The 16,886-nt window shown below is 32.3% G+C and overlaps 1 protein-coding gene across 1 annotated transcript in view; it reads left to right on the top strand.

Annotated features, from left to right (window-relative positions):
• glud1a (glutamate dehydrogenase 1a) overlaps window positions 1–16,886 on the top strand; it is a 19,942-nt gene extending 3,056 nt beyond the window's left edge. Inside the window, 12 exon segments of the mRNA NM_212576.1 lie at window positions 478–558; window positions 656–711; window positions 1,562–1,625; window positions 3,370–3,464; window positions 7,421–7,600; window positions 9,004–9,141; window positions 9,303–9,440; window positions 9,525–9,605; window positions 10,999–11,122; window positions 12,483–12,574; window positions 12,659–12,721; window positions 16,031–16,886. Coding sequence (NP_997741.1) covers window positions 478–558; window positions 656–711; window positions 1,562–1,625; window positions 3,370–3,464; window positions 7,421–7,600; window positions 9,004–9,141; window positions 9,303–9,440; window positions 9,525–9,605; window positions 10,999–11,122; window positions 12,483–12,574; window positions 12,659–12,721; window positions 16,031–16,150 — 1,232 coding nt within the window. The 3' untranslated portion in view covers window positions 16,151–16,886.

Below are 16,886 nucleotides of genomic sequence, written 5' to 3'. Positions count from 1 at the left end.
TAGATTTTCTTCCCTCATAGTTTGGTGGAGAGAGTGAGTCATCATGTTTTTTGGTTTACTGCCTGTCCTGCCACACAGAATTTCCCCTCTCAAAACTGTAGGTCTATTTTTTCTGTGCTTGGTGTTTAAGTCATTTGAATTCTCCAGAACTCCTACTATAAAGATCACATTTCTCAGATCATTAATGCTGTTTTAACAGACCGTGGCAATCCCCAGCATTTCAGCGGGAAAATATTTAACCAATATTTTATTAACTTAATTATTGTTTTTGCCCCAAGAGCTTTAACGTATTGAGACACATAAAGCACTTAAGCAATGTAGTTTTAATCCATAGAGTTTCTCGTCTTTGCATTATAAAATCTGTTAAAGAGGAGCTGTAGTGCATGTGATGAATTAAGATGCTTGTTTTAATGATCTGCCTAATCTATACATTTATTTGCCTATACAGTCTAAAGGGCACTGTTTCTGCTTTTCCAGGTATCCGTTACAGCACAGAGGTCTCAGTGGATGAGGTTAAAGCCCTCGCCTCACTAATGACCTACAAATGTGCAGTTGTAGGTGAGTTCTTTGCTTAAATTTGTTTCTGTGTGCATTTATTTAGTTTTGGCTTCTGGTATGAACAAATAATCATTCAAATGAACTGTGCTTTCGACAGATGTGCCTTTTGGAGGAGCCAAAGCTGGTGTGAAAATTAACCCCAAGAATTACTCGGTAATTGTTTATGCTCTTCATTTCTTATTTTTCCTCAAGCTCTTAGAATCAGAAAATATGCATTAGAGTCCCTTTAATGGTTTCGATGATTTGGCATGAAAGTGTAATTGTTTTAGAAAAGCAGGAAGTAAGATGTGGTTTGTTCACTAAACACAGATAAATCAATTAGTTGCTTTACTTAAAACTTGAGGAAACCCATTGCTTTTAAGGTGATTTGTTGCTTTACTTTAGAAAAGTGAGTAAACCTGTTGGCTTAAAATTAAGTAAATGAACTGCAAAATTGTAAATAATAAGTCAACTTAACTGTTGCAAGTTACAATAGGTTTGCTCACTTTTTTAAGAAAAGTCAACTTGTCACTTTTAAGGTAATGACTTTATCTTGCTTTATAAAGTAAATTAACAACTAGCTTTTTACAGTATATAAAATCACTCATAGCAGAAATATAATTGACTCACAAAGTGATATCGTTAAAGCTTTAAGACCTGTGCTGTTATATTCCACATAAAAATGAAGCTTTTCTGTTAGTAAAACATTATAAAGGATGTTTTTTTTAATTTACTTATTTTTTACTGCCAGAACCACGACCACTTTGTGATTCATAACACTGCATTTAAAGAGTCAGAATTAATACCTGTAACTTCTGATTATACATTGAGGTCTTTGAAGCTACACAGTTCGACTCTGCAAGAAACAGAGCATTATATAAACATAATTATCTTTAATCTACAGCCTCAGCTAACAGTTTTAATTTACATCAGTAAAACATGTACACTCAGGGATTGCTTTTAAAAATGTATACTTCCATATGATTAGTTACTAATGTCTCTCTATTTTTCTGACTTAATACAGGACACAGAATTGGAGAAGATCACAAGGAGGTTCACTATCGAGTTGGCTAAAAAAGGCTTCATTGGTGAGTTTTGAGCAGGCACACATCAAATCTAATGAAGCTTGTTTTCACCATAATAAGTACAAAATAATTTTCCCACACACTTACATTTTTTTCACAGTTCTTTCTCACAGTTCCCCGCTTCAGTTTTTTTTCTCCGAATTGTCACATGCAAACTTGGAATTCTTAAAAAAAATTTAAAAAGTCACAAGAACATCTTTGTATCCTGTGGTGGAAAAAAGCTTCCATGATAAATCTGCTTCTAAATTCTGCAAAAAGCTCTGTCGAATTTAAATGTCAGTCATGTGCTTGATTTTACACCTCCCTAATCTATGTGCATAATAATCTTTTGTTTAGTATTCTCATTTAATATTATTCTCAAGAATTTTCTCCAATATTTGTTTTTCAGCATTAGATATACGAGGCAGTACATGTTACAGAAAAAATAGTTTGTTGTCTTTGCAATAATGCATTAATACATAGTAGATTTATCTATAAACTTGATTGACATTTGTTAAGCGGATTTAGCTGTTCAAACTTAAATATGACAGTCTCTATTGCAGATTAGCCCACAACACAATAACACAACACTTTCAGCAGCAACACTCTAGTAATGCTTAGCATCAGATGGCACAGATTACCAGTCAAGCTGCTATTGACACCACTTCTACCATACAATTACATTGATCCTGTTGCCTGAAAGCCTAAATAATCTGTATTCATATTACATGAGTTTTAAGAGCTTGTAATAGAGGCAGTTTTTTTAACGTAGTTGATGTTTTTGACACATTGTACTTTGAATATAAAATTTAGCTTTTGTGAGTCAAAATGTACAGTGCAAAAATGCTATAATGTCTTAAGAATGTGTTAGACACAGAAGTTTTTATTTTCACCAGAATCACCAGAACAGTGTTCTATATTTTGCTGAATTTGTACTTTGGCATTGTCCCAAGTGTTTCGTAGAATGTTCAAATTTAGGGAAAAAAGCATGGATCCATAAGTGTGTGAAGTCGTTTGCATTTCAAGTTTGGTTTTATAGAAAAAAGGGAAAGACACCAAAGATGCTTTAATTTTTGGGGTGTTTTATTAGACTAACAGAACCTTAAAATTTTTTTTAGTATAATAAAACAGCACTACTTCTTCTTCATGTGATCATGACAAGATAAATCAGAGATGATTAACTGTGGCATAATAAAATCTTTGCTGCTTTTGTGCCACATCATGCTTGTCTTTCATCAGAAATTGCTTCATTGTTCTCATTTTTCTTTCAGCCTTATTTTGCTTTATACTACATGATAATAAGTTTGAATACTTTATCTCATGCATGAACATGATTTTTGCATGATGAAGGTCATCAGACTTCGTCTTTGTTTGTTGTTAATATTTGCCTTCTAATGGCAAAAATTACAAACTGTCCTTTAAGTGAGCATTGATATTTGAGACAAATCAATCAAACAACCAATCAAAGTTTTGTTTTGTTTTGGAAACAAGCTTCAATACTGAATTTTCCAAAAAGCTTGGCAGAATTGAAATGTCACTCATGTTCTAGATTCTATGTATCCCTCAAATATCTTACTTAATATGATTATGGTGTTGTCAACATAGTCTTGTGTTTAGCACATTTTAGCAGTCATTGAGTGTAATTCTGCAGATTTTTGTAAGATATCATGATGACTGGCACATATGCATGGTCAGGGTTATACTGAGCTGCAGTATAAGCATGGGAAGGGAGGATAAGTAGTACACTGATTTGTGTTTCCTCTGTTAGGGCCTGGCATTGACGTTCCTGCCCCGGACATGAGCACAGGAGAGAGGGAAATGTCCTGGATTGCTGACACATATGCAAACACAATGGGCCATCATGTAAGTACAAGCTTCAAGTATTTAGAAAAGCTGTCGCATAAACATTTTAGGCCACGAATATATAAAAAGTCCCTGCAAGTGGAGGAGGACGTTTATTTTTTGTATCTAATATGGCAGTTGAATTATGCCATTATCCCATTTCAGGATTGAAAATGTCGCTATAACTGCATTTACAACAGCAACAGTATGTCTTATTTAAACCACTTGAATGTAGTTACATTAAGGATTGACTAGACATTTCACTTTGAGTGTTGACATCTATTTATTTTGAGAAGCTGATGTTTACGTTAACTTATTTTGTTGTTGACATGTTTTATGCCATTGTTTTCTTTGTTTGCAGTGTAGCATAATGTTAATAGTGCTTAAGCATTCTCGTTAAAGATTTTATTCACATCCTTAAGCTTATGCAATTAATTAAACCCAAACCAAATAATTGCTAATCCACTACAAGAATTTATGTAGCATTTGTAGTTATTAGAAATGTCAAAATGTATTTTAAAGGATGAATTTATTGTCATTGTAACATTTGCAGTTGTAGTGTGTTTGCATGGTCAATACTGTGATTGCACTTGTTTTCCATGGATATATATAAACATTATATAAATTGTGATACATCTGTGCAGCTGACCGTAAACAACATGAGACTTTTTCACAATAGGTTGTTTTCTTTTAAAGAAAATACTAAAATATGCACTGAACCAAAACATTAGCACTATCTAGTCTAACATGTCATCTCGAAAGTATAATATAATTGACGATTCACTGTTGAATTGTTCAAAACATTTACGCACACCTGACCTGAGGTGGTGATGTTTTGTTGTGGGTGTTTTATTAAAATTATAGTAATAATTTATTAAAATTATTTTCTGGTAATTTTTAACCAGACAATTTTTCAGCTTATACTATGATTACCACATCTAAAGACACATTTCAAATTGTGCAGATTAGAACCAGTTGTCTGGTTTTTGTTGTCAAACAGCTTCTGTGTGTAATACTAGTTTCCAACACATCTTTTTCAAACCCCTTATGTTTTGTAGTTTTTTTGTTAGATTTTTGACTGTAGTAAAATACATCAAGAAATAACAAAAAATAAACAGGATTCAAACAGATTAAAAAAGTTTTTTTATGGTGTAAAGGGAATGAAAAAGAAAAGGAAGAATATAACAAATCGTCACCTTAGAATTATAAGGTTCTATCTGACATTTTTGTCAACATTTTTTTATTGACATATTCTTATTAAATGACAACTTATTTACATTATGTGATGTTTTTTTTACAAGTTGTTTACATTTTAAGACTTTTTATTTAAAAAACAAAAAATTGTTTTTTAAATAAAACTTTGTAATTTTATCTACAAAGTCGAACTCTAGTTTGACTATAAGGTTCTTTCTGTGAGTCAATCAACATTTTTAATGCACGAACGAGGATGAAGCAGGATCAGCTTTCTTTGTCATTTCGCCAGACTGCTCCATTGACAGCGGGAAACACCAGAAAAACAAAAATCACACTAAATCAGAGTCGGCTAAGTAATGCCACACCACATAGAATTGAGATGTGTGTAAATGTGTTGGTTCAGAAGCATTTCTTGAATTGAGATTCATTCATTTATTCATTTGCTTTTCGGCTTAGTCCCTTTATTAATCTGGGATCACCACAGTGGAATGAACCGCCAACTTATCCAGCATATGTTTTACGCAGCGCATGACCTTCCAGCTGCAACCCATCTCTGGGATACACCTATACACACTCAATCACACACATACACTATGGCCAATTTTAGCTTACCCAATTCACCTGTACCACACTTATTTGGACTTATATTTGGATCGAACATGGGGAGAAAATGCAATCTCCACACAGAAATGCCAACTGACCCAGCTCAAGAGAGGCTCGAACCAGCAACCTTCTTATTGTGAGGCGATCGTATACGTCACTGACATTGAGATGAAAAGTTCGATTTTACATTGTTGAAAAAGAAATTAATAATAAAAAATGTATATATTAAATGTGAAATATATTTATTTGTTTACATATAGTCAGTGAAACACTTTTCATGGTTTATTAAACTCATTTGCTCGTTTATTGTTTAACTATCGATCGTTAGTTTTCTTTAAAGTCTTTAAATTTAATATTAAGCCTTGAAGAGCAAATACTTAATTTATTCATGGGGCAAATAATTCAATAAATATAATTCAGTAATTCATAAAAAGCATAAAATTATATAAATATTAACCTATTAATTAGATAAAATTAACAGCTGTACTGGAAAAAAGTATTAAGCTCAGCCTTGCATGCTTCATTTGAACAAGAAAAAATATTCATCCTAAAACATGAAATAAATGTTATAGAAAGCAAAAAATTTATTTTCTCAAGCATCAACATATTGTTACAAAACCAATTTATATATATATTTTTATAGTATTTGTGGAAAAGTAATGCTTAAATGAATGATCTGCCAGATAGAACCTTATAATTCCAAGCGGGAAATGACTTTTCAGCATTAGAAGGTTCTATTACCGTGTTTTATTTATTTTTTTATTTTTTTGATAATTTACATTTAGAGAACCCTTAGAGTCTCTGTCATGTTAATGCAGGAAAGAGAACTGTTACACACATACTGTTTGCTATATGGATTGCAAAAACTTTAAAGCTCAATATCTCAAAATCATTCAGAATGCAGATATAACCTTATAATTCTAAGGTGACGAAATAGTGCGGTCAGTCACATGTAACAAAGTGCTCATTCAGTAAAGGCACAGCTTATATAGAAGTACTTTACCCATGCGATTCCCTGCAAATAATTGAAAAAAAAGAGAAAAAAATAGTGTGTGTGTGTGTGTGTGTGTGTGTGTGTGTGTGTGTGTGTGTGTGTGTGTGTGTGTGTGTGTATATATATATATATATATATTTATTTTTTTTTTTTTTTTTAAATCACACAGAATATCTGTCAGATTATTGTGTTGGTGACTCGGTGCCCAGAGCCTTTACTGTCACTGACAAAGAGTGTGGTGTTTATGAGAGAAGGAAAACAAAGTGGCTCTGTTTTCCCACCCTCTACTGACAGACTCTTTCAACACAGTCTGTCCTCCCATGGCAGTCATTTGCTTTGTCTAGGTAGCCGTATTATTTGTGTGCTGCCCTCTAGCTAGACAAATGAAAAGACTTAAGAGAAACTGTAACATCAACAGGACTTTTTTTTTTTTACAGCAACTATGACTCTTAATAAAATTGTATAAAATACAGTTTTAAAAGCTTTAGCGGCTGTGCAATATCAACATAGAGATCATATGGATGAAATTAAATCTGTTGTTTCATATTGTTCTCTTTTTTTAATTGCTGTTGTGATCAAATGCTCGCTTTTGGTAATACTTTTCATTATTTGGATGGCTGCAATCGGCCACCATGGGGATGTAGGCAGAAAATAGAACTACCGCACGGTGACAAAGTTGCAAGCTTAGAAGTTCAATGAACTTATGAACTTCAATGAACAATTAAAACATAATACTCATGAAATGCCAATTCACACATACATTTCAATGTTCTTGTTGCTGTAAACACTTTAATTAAACAGGATTATGTTTGTATTTAAAATAAACAGAAATTTCATTAGGACCTTGTTGATATCCACAGTTTTTGGCTGATAAAACCTATTTATCATTGTTGATTTGTGTGTTGTGTATTGTCATACTATTGGGCTGGTTGTTCTTGTTTATTTTACTTTGATTTAAGTCTACTTTTGACATTTGAGACTTGTGTCTGCCTAATGATTAAGTGTAATGTAAACGTAACACTCAATGTCTTTCTTTAGCATTTCTAATACATTTGCTTGTTCATATTTGACATTTTTAGATGATCTAGAGGATTTTTTAACAGAGATTAAGATGCCTTAATTTAAATAGTTTGTTTCAAGGCATGTTTTGTAATTATGATTCTTAAATATGATTCCTCTATATCAGGATATCAATGCTCATGCCTGTGTGACCGGTAAGCCCATCAGCCAGGGTGGCATCCACGGCCGCATATCTGCCACAGGTCGAGGTGTCTTCCATGGCATTGAAAACTTTGTGAATGAGGCTGCTTACATGAGCCAGCTGGGTCTGACCCCTGGGTTTGGAGACAAGACGTTTGTCATTCAGGTTTGTGCATGTCATGCATAAACACCAGATTCCACCTTCTTATTTTTAGATTTAAAGGGGACCTATTATGCAAAAAATCATTTTCATAAGGCGTTTAAACAAAATTGTGTGTCAGCAGTGTGTGAATATAGCTATCCTCTAATGGTAAAAATTAATTAATTCTATTTTTTAAAATCACACTTCATAAAAACAGACTGCAGAAACACTGTGAGCAGTTGTCTGCATTTACAGTTTTGAATCTGCTGCTCTGCTGATGCACAGGATTTTATAGCTCCACCCTCTTTTAAAAAGAGGGCTGGGAGCACAATCCTGTTTAAATTTAAAGCGACAGTCACCAAAACGGCACACTTTTGATCAAAGCCTAAAAGGGGCAGTTTCAAAGAGTTATAAAAATAAAGTGTGTGGTTTTTTAGCTTAAACTTCATATACTGTACACACTCTATGGACGTCAGAATCTTATTTTACATCTTTTTAAGGGGGCATAATAGGTCCCCTTTAAATGTATAGCTTATGTAGCCAGCTAATGAATTGTTCTTTTGGAAACACAAAGCTGTTTTTTTTACATATGATTTAGAATGCTTATGTAAAATACATCCAGCTTTTTTCATTATCTCAGGACTCTGTGCCAGCAGTGTTCACTAACATAGGTCATTCTGACTTTGCTTGTCTAAGGGCTTGAAATATTCAGTGTGTGCTTTTAGATGCCCAATCAATATTCATAAAGAACATTTTAAAGGATGCAGGGCATACGAATGCTACACTGGATAAAAACTGATTGATAGAACATTTTGTGACACTGTTAAACTATCAGAGAAACAAAAACAGATTGCAAATATAAATATAATTTTAAAGTAATATTAAGGGGAATGTGTAGGGTTTTTTTCATTGAGTAACAACCATGGAAAATCTTGCATTAAGTTTAACAATCCTAATGTTTTGCACCTATAAATATAAAGAAAATCATTAAACTATTTGTCAGTAGTGTAAGAATGTGTAATATAAATATAGAGAGACTGATCAAACTACTTGTCAACATTGCTCTAATGTAATTGCAACTAACTTTTCATATTTTTAAATTCTAAAGTGAATGTTTCATGTTTTAATGAGGTTTAGATATTTTCAGTCACACACAAGATAGCAATATATGAGTGATATAAAATTTTAAATGTTTACAAGAAACTTACAAGAAAGCTTGAATAAATTGAAAATAAATATTTTTGGCAGGCGTTTTTATCTTTAAAGTTTATGCATGATGGTTTAAGAATGTTTTGGTATTTTCACTGTAACACACAAGATGTAATAATAATAATAATAATACATCATATTTAAGTTACAAAATATGTTAAAATAGCAGGTTAAAATACTGTAATATTTATTTAATCCCGTCTTAATTTGTGTGGTAGGGCTTTGGTAATGTGGGTCTGCACTCCATGCGTTACCTACACCGCTACGGAGCGAAGTGTGTGGGTATTGGAGAACTGGATGGAAGCATCTGGAATCCCAATGGCATCGATCCAAAAGAGCTGGAAGACTATAAGCTGGTGAGTCAGACACTGAACTTTTCTTTTTTTTTTTTCCTTCACTAAACCTTCAGTGCGGGGTAAGAGAGCCACCTTGGGGCCACTTAGTTGCAATACATGCAATAACTCCAACCATAAAATGTGAATATATTCATTAAATATCACATATTCTTGTTTACCAGGCAAATGGCACTATTGTTGGCTACCCAGGGGCCACCGCGTATGAAGGCAACATTTTGGAAGCTGAGTGTGATATCCTGATCCCTGCTGCAAGTGAAAAACAGCTCACAAAGAAAAACGCCAACAATATCAAGGCCAAGGTCAGACATCAAAAGAGCCAAACCAAAGTGTGTTTTTTAACAAATGTTAAAGAGAATATGAAAATAAAAAACTTGTTTTCATAGATCATCGCTGAAGGAGCAAACGGCCCAACTACTCCTGAAGCAGACAAGATATTCCTAGAGAGGAATATCATGGTGATCCCGGTACGGCTTCCTGTCACAAAAGTTCTTTTATGTTTAAATCTGAATTAACTTCTATACATGAGAATACACACTACCTGACAAAAGTATCTTCGCCTATCCAAGTTTTAGAAACAACAGATAATAACTTCTAGTTGATCATTTGGTATCAGAAGTGGCTTATATGAAAGACAAAGGCCTCTAGATTACGCTCATTTTACCAAAATAAAATATGATCATGCCTTGATTTTTAATTATTTAATTAGGATAGTAAAGTCTGACTTTGCTTAGAGAAAAGTCTAACTATGTACAGTCAATATAAAGTCATGGTGCAGTGGAAAAGAATGAATATTGTGTATGACTCTTATAAGCTTGGATGACTGCATCCATACATCTCTGCCATGACTCAAATAACTTATTAATAAAGTCAACTAGAATGGCAAAGAAAGTGTTCCTGCAGGACTCCCAGAGCTCATCAAGATTCTTTGGATTCTTCTTCAATGCCTTCATCTTAACCCAAACATGCTCAATGTTCATGTCTGGTGATTAGGCTGGCCAACCCTGGAGCACCTTTTTTCAGGAACTTGGATGTGGAGGCTGAAGTACAAGAAGGAGCGCTATCCTGCTGAAGAATTTGCCGTCTCCTGTGGTTTGTAATGTAATAGGCTGAACAAATGTCTTGATACCTCAGGCTGTTGATGTTGCCGTCTACTATGGAGATCTCTCGCACACCCCCTTACTGAATGTAACCCTAATTCCTTCACCAAACTTGACTGGTTTCTGTAAGAATCCTGGGTCCTTGCTGGTTCCAATGGGTCTTCTTACAGTATTTGTGATGATTGGAATGCAGTTCAACAGATGATTCGTTTGAAAAATGTACCTTCTGCCACTTTTCCAAACGATCAACTAGAAGTCAAGTTATTATTTGTTGCTCTTACAACTGGGATTGATGACGAGAGTTTTGGACTTGTATGCATGGTAGATATCAAAATTAGAGAACAACTTAACGTTTTCTAAAAGTTAAGATCTATTAAATAGCCAATATTAAAAGCTTTATGGCACATTTGGTAGAGTCTAAAGACTTGTAAATTTTTATGGTTACACATGTGCTGGAGTCATTTAAAGCAAGGGCCTCCACAATTTTTACCTTTTTAGCTGCTGTAACCTTCAGAAATGTAAAATTGTAAACTTCTACAATCATTGCTGTTCCCTCATTTTAATCAGTTTTTTAAACTTTTAATGTTTGTTTTTTGGCAAAACACACACAAAAAAAAATCAAGTGTTTATAAATTGTTCTCTTATTTTGATCTCCATTGTATAGGTGACTTTTAATGCCGTAATATAAAAAAAATAAGTGTTTGATGCTAATACAGCTCTTAGGCTTTTAGCTCATTCTAATTCATATGGACATAAACAGGACATGTACCTGAACGCTGGGGGTGTGACAGTCTCCTACTTCGAGTGGCTGAAGAATCTTAATCATGTCAGTTATGGCAGACTGACCTTCAAATATGAACGGGATTCAAACTACCATCTGCTAAGTAAGTGAAAAATATGCTTCTCAGAAATGTAATATATAGTAAACCGCAATGCTGTTTTGTGTAAGTGCTAACTGATAGAAATCTCCCTTACTTGAATATCATAAGGGCTTGTAAGGCTTGCTGATGCATGTTGATTACTTCTCTGAAATCGGCTTGTTTTGCGGGTCCTAATTATTCTAGATTGCGTTTAAATTCATGTGGTACTTTTGCTCACTTATTTAAGTGAGTTGAGTGATGATGGTGGGCCCTTGAGAGAGGGTCTGACCACACTTTAACGCAAACACAAACAAATGCTCTCGAATTTCATCTCACTGGCCTAAAATAACCTCACTCCATGGCTAGTCACATAAACAGAACATGTAAACAAGACAGACACAGTAGGGTACACACAAATCCTGTCACAAACTCTACTTTTAACTTCTGTCCCAAGTTCTGACATGTTAGCAGGTATCTGCAGGGTCTTAAAAAGTCTTAATGTCTTAAATATCATAAGCTAAATTTAAGATTTAAAAGTCTTAAATCTACTGAAATAATGTGTTGTAGGTCTTACATCTTTCTTAATTTTCTCTTCTTCATGTATAGCTACCCAATCTGACCATTAACACTCAACCAACAATCCCAATGTCATTAAAGCTTTTTATTTAATTATAGCATTTTTACCAAAATGTTTTAATAATAATAATTCCTTACATTTATATAGCGCTTTTTCTGCGCTTTTAATTACTTTCCTTACAGTAATATATGTTTTAAAGTTCTCTATTTATTTACTGCTGAGGATACTGACCTGACACATATTTTTTTACAAATAAAATATTATTATTGTATTATTAAATGTATTAAATTAATATAATTTTTATAATTTTATAATTCATAATGGTCTTAAAAAGGTTCTATAGAATCTTAAATTGAACTTGAGACCTTCAGAAACCATGTGTTAGTTAACTTATTTACTAACATGAACAATAGATTTATTACAGTATTTATTCATCTTTTTCAAACTTTAGTTAATGAAATTACAGTTGTTCATGTTAACTTACAGTGCAGTAACTAATGTTAACAAGCTAGATTTGGGATTTGAATGATGTATTAGTACATGTTGAATTATGATTAATAAATGCTGCACAAAGAATACGAGTTCATGTTAGTAAATGCATTAACCAATGAATCCTTATTGTAAAATGTGAGCAAAAGGTTGAAATAAATAATTTAAATTCGTTTTAGTATATTCATATACTTGTTCCACTGCACTTTAAAAAATATTGCATACTTGGGACTCAATGTGGGTTTTCTTTCAGTAGAAATAAACAATGTTTTAAATTCACTGTCAGTATTGAATGGGAATCATGTATGTTTTTGGCAGTGTCTGTCCAGGAGAGTCTGGAGAGGAAATTTGGGAAACATGGTGGAGCCATACCCATTGTTCCCACTTCTGATTTTCAAGAAAGGATTTCTGTGAGTGCCAACACATTATTGTTGTATTTATTTCATTTGGAATAAGTGTGCTAGACATAAAAACTTGATTGGCTTGTCTCATAGGGGGCTTCTGAAAAGGACATTGTGCATTCGGGATTGGCTTACACGATGGAACGATCGGCCAGAGTAAGTACATGTATAATAATAAGCAGTTTCATTTATCTGTTTATACAGGTAGGTTATATAAAATAGACGTTTTGACTTATTTATATGGGTCTAAGATATATTTAGGATTTGTTTATGCAAAGTGTCTGTGTAAAGGTTTCATATAACTTTTTAATCTAACTTAATCTTCGTTTAAAGTAGCTGATATATTTATGCTTAGGTGAAACGTATGCTTGTTCTGACCTGCCCTTTTTACAATAAATTATATGAAAGAGTGATCATACTAAATGTTTCTATATTTTAAATGATTAACAAATTTATTGCTGACAAATGGGCTAAACCTAGTTTCAAGGGCAGTGGCAAAATTAAAAAAAATGTAAAATTACATTTAATGAACGTTAAATGCCTCAGCAGATCCTATCGAGTATCTTATTAAGTCAACAAATGATTCTTTTTGGTTGTTCCACTGAATGACATTTCAGTGGGTGTCTTCTGTAAATCGTATAGTTACAGGTTTTGTGCTTTACTTGTTTTCATACAGTACTTTTCCATAACTGCCATAGGACTGATAATGATAACAGCATTCTCAGTGATATTATTTAATTTTATGATAAAATAATAATAATAATAATAATAATTATTATTATTATTATTATTATTGATGTTGTTAATATTATTTATATTTGTTTTTGTGCTGTTCTTTTCCATAACAGCCATAGAACTAATACTGATAATATTCTTAATATAATTATTTAATTATATAATAATAATAATAATATTTATTATTATTATTATTATTATAAGAATGATGATTATACATTAGTATTTTTATTATTATGAATGTTGTTATTATTTATAAATAAAATGATCAGATTTTCAATAGTTAATTCAGTATAATCGTGTTATAGTAGGCCACTCAGTCACAGTGACATTTTAATTCTTTTGCTTTGTAGCAGACCCTCTCATGTTGACATGCAGACACTATGAAACATCCAAATGATTAATGACCATATATCAATAGTTAATTAATCATTACATCCTTGCTAATGATTTTAGCTAGCATTTCACTCCTCTCTATAAATGGTTAATGCCAAACTGTGTTAGTTTCCCTCCAGCACAATCCTTTCTGTATTTGGATCATGGAAATAAACAGATAGTCTGACTTTACTTCACACACCCAGCAACCGCTTTTGTGTATGACAGAGATATGGTAACCAGAGAAGAGAATGTGTGTGTTCATGAGCTATTTATGAGGTATTGTTACTTTCAGTCGTTTGTTTCGGAATTAAAAAATGAGATCCAACCCATTTAATGGATCCTCAATCATCCACCACACCCAATATTTGTGGTTCATCAAAGTCATTTCCTGAAGGATTTGCTCAGTTCAAACATTAGCATGAAGCTATTTTATTGTTACTTTCCCATGTAAAATTATTAGTTCAATTAGTCTAATCTTTTCAAAATTTTCCCAAGTAATGGAGCATGGACATTTTTCACAATATTTCCTATCATATTTTTTTTCTTCTTGCTAAAGTTTCATATATATATATATATATATATAATTTATATATATAATATATATATATATATATATATATATATATATATATATATATATATATATATATATATATATATATATATATATATATATATATATATATATATTATTTATTTATTTATTTATTTATTTATTTTTTTTTACAATTTTTACAAATTACTTTCAACTGGCTACATAACAAAACACTGTTGTCCAGTTTAAATTGCACCTTAGGCTTGTAAAATAATTAGAAAAATGTTTTGTACTGTCATCATGGTGAAGACAAAAGAAAGTAGTTATTAATAATGAGTTATTAAAACTATTATGTATAAAAAAATATTCATGGGAAAATTTGAAAAAGAATAAATGGTCACTTTTACGGTAGTGCTAATAATTTTGCCTTCAACTCTGGTAACTTTATTGACATTGACTGCAAAATTTAAAAGTATTCTAATTACCCACAGCAACACTATGGGTGCTCTATTTCAATGGTATTTCAATGGGTGCCCTGTAAAAGGTCAACATTTCAATGTTAAATTTGAATATTTTTTCTCTGACCTCATGACAGGATATTGTTATATTGCAGTACTGCCCGGAAATATGACCAAAATCAGCTATTCTTGAAGGCAGCCTAATTAGGATGACTTTTACAGTAGTATAACTTAATTATTTTATGTTCAATCCACTTAAATTTGTAAATCATAATAAGTTAACTTAATTCTTTCATGTTGTTCCAACACAAATCAATTGTGTGGAACCCAGCATTTTTTACTGGGTTTATCATAAATAAAATTACAATGTTTGTCTCCTAGAAATGCACACTTGGCAGTAGTACGAGCTGTGAAGAGCAGAAGCTTGAGATACTCAATCCAGATGAACAATTTTTAATAAAACCGGACCATCATAAAAATGATAGACCTAACAGCTTCATCTTTTAAACTTTTGTATCGTTATCTACCAGTAGAACAACCTCACTGCCATAGTAAATAAAACTTCCATTATGGTTTCTGATATATTAATAAAAATAACACTTTAGTGTAACAATTCACCCTATTTACTACTGGATAATTACCTGCCTGCATAATAACAATTATTAGCACCTATAATATGATCTTTTTAAAATTTCTAATCTTACCCAATACTTAAACCCAACCTTTCCAACTATTAATAAGCAGCTAATTTGAAGTTAATTGAGTTTAAAATATTAGTTAGTGGTCTGTTAATAGTGTGAATTAATGAATACATTAAAATAAAATATGACCTATAAAATAATAATTAAAACATATTACGCAAATGAAATAAAAAACAAGATCTTATTATTACACTGAATTACATTAATTGGTTGTGTTTGTTACTATAATTTCTAAAAGCCCTCCTAGGGACAGATGTTGCCAATTAACTTTAGCTAGATGCATTAAGGTATATGCATGGGATGTTTGTGATTTTAGTAATTTTTAGTAATTTAGTAGTTTGTATTTTTAGTAATTTATATTTATTTTATCGGTCCCTAACATAAAAAACATTAAATGAATAAAAAACAAAACAACTAAAACCTAAAGACATTTAAATACAAATAAAATGCACAACTAATAAGAACGTCCCACATTTCTGCCAGTGGTTTCCGATAGTGTTTCTACAGTAAAATCATGGTAAAAGTGACTTGTGGGTCACAAAAAGTAACATTTGCCTGTGGTGTGTGTAGGCCAGTCTGAAATGTATAAAATCATTATGTACAACGTTCCTTCAGATTGTTCACGTAATTCATCTTTCTGTTTTCTTTTTTTTTTAAGCAAATCATGCGCACAGCCAACCGGTATAACCTTGGGCTGGATCTGAGGACAGCAGCTTATGTCAACGCCATTGAGAAAGTCTTCAAAGTGTACCACGAGGCCGGCCTTACCTTCACATAGACCGTTGTATTATTCACTCGACACGGTATATCAGCGTCTGCCTCATCCACGCAGACCCGAGGTATATCACTTAAGCCCTCAGCTCCTCACGTTTACATTTTATACATCCAAATATAAATGTCATAACATTTATGCATGTAGTTACATGTAATCATTTCTAGTTCATCCTTTCAAATACACAAGGCTTTTAGAAAAGAGTTAGTAAAAGCCAAGTCCACACTCTTTGAACAAAGCAGAAAAAATCTATGATGTTGTGCTTTATCTTAATGCTGCTTTGTAATGTTTTCTTTAATGTTTCATGTGTTTCTGAAGCTGTTACTGTGTATAAAAACACACTAAAGCCTTATAGCCTTATACTTGCACACTGTTGTTTGAAGATATTCTAGTTGGTTTCTTTCTTCCTCGCTCTTTTTGCCACAGATGTGGTCAATTGGGAAAGGGCTGCAGGATGAATCTCAGGCGTTTTATATCTGTTACCAAAAAATATAGCACACGCATTTCGAGTTTTGCTGCTTCTTGGGACAGATTTCAGTGATAACCAAAAGTAATTTTTTTTTAATTGTGGCCTTGACCTTATTGGTTATTTTTTTAATTTCACAATAATATGCAATAAGGAATGTGTTTGGAAAAAAATGTTTATTTTTTACTTCATATTAGGATTTAATATGAAGCGTTAAAAAAAATCTTTGTACGGCCTTTTAAATTTTGTTTAAAATAAATAAATAGTCAATGAAAA

The sequence above is a fragment of the Danio rerio genome, chromosome 13, assembly GCF_049306965.1.
Source record: "Danio rerio strain Tuebingen ecotype United States chromosome 13, GRCz12tu, whole genome shotgun sequence".
Classification (NCBI taxonomy): domain Eukaryota; kingdom Metazoa; phylum Chordata; class Actinopteri; order Cypriniformes; family Danionidae; genus Danio; species Danio rerio.
This window is presented reverse-complemented; position numbering and strand designations above follow the sequence as displayed.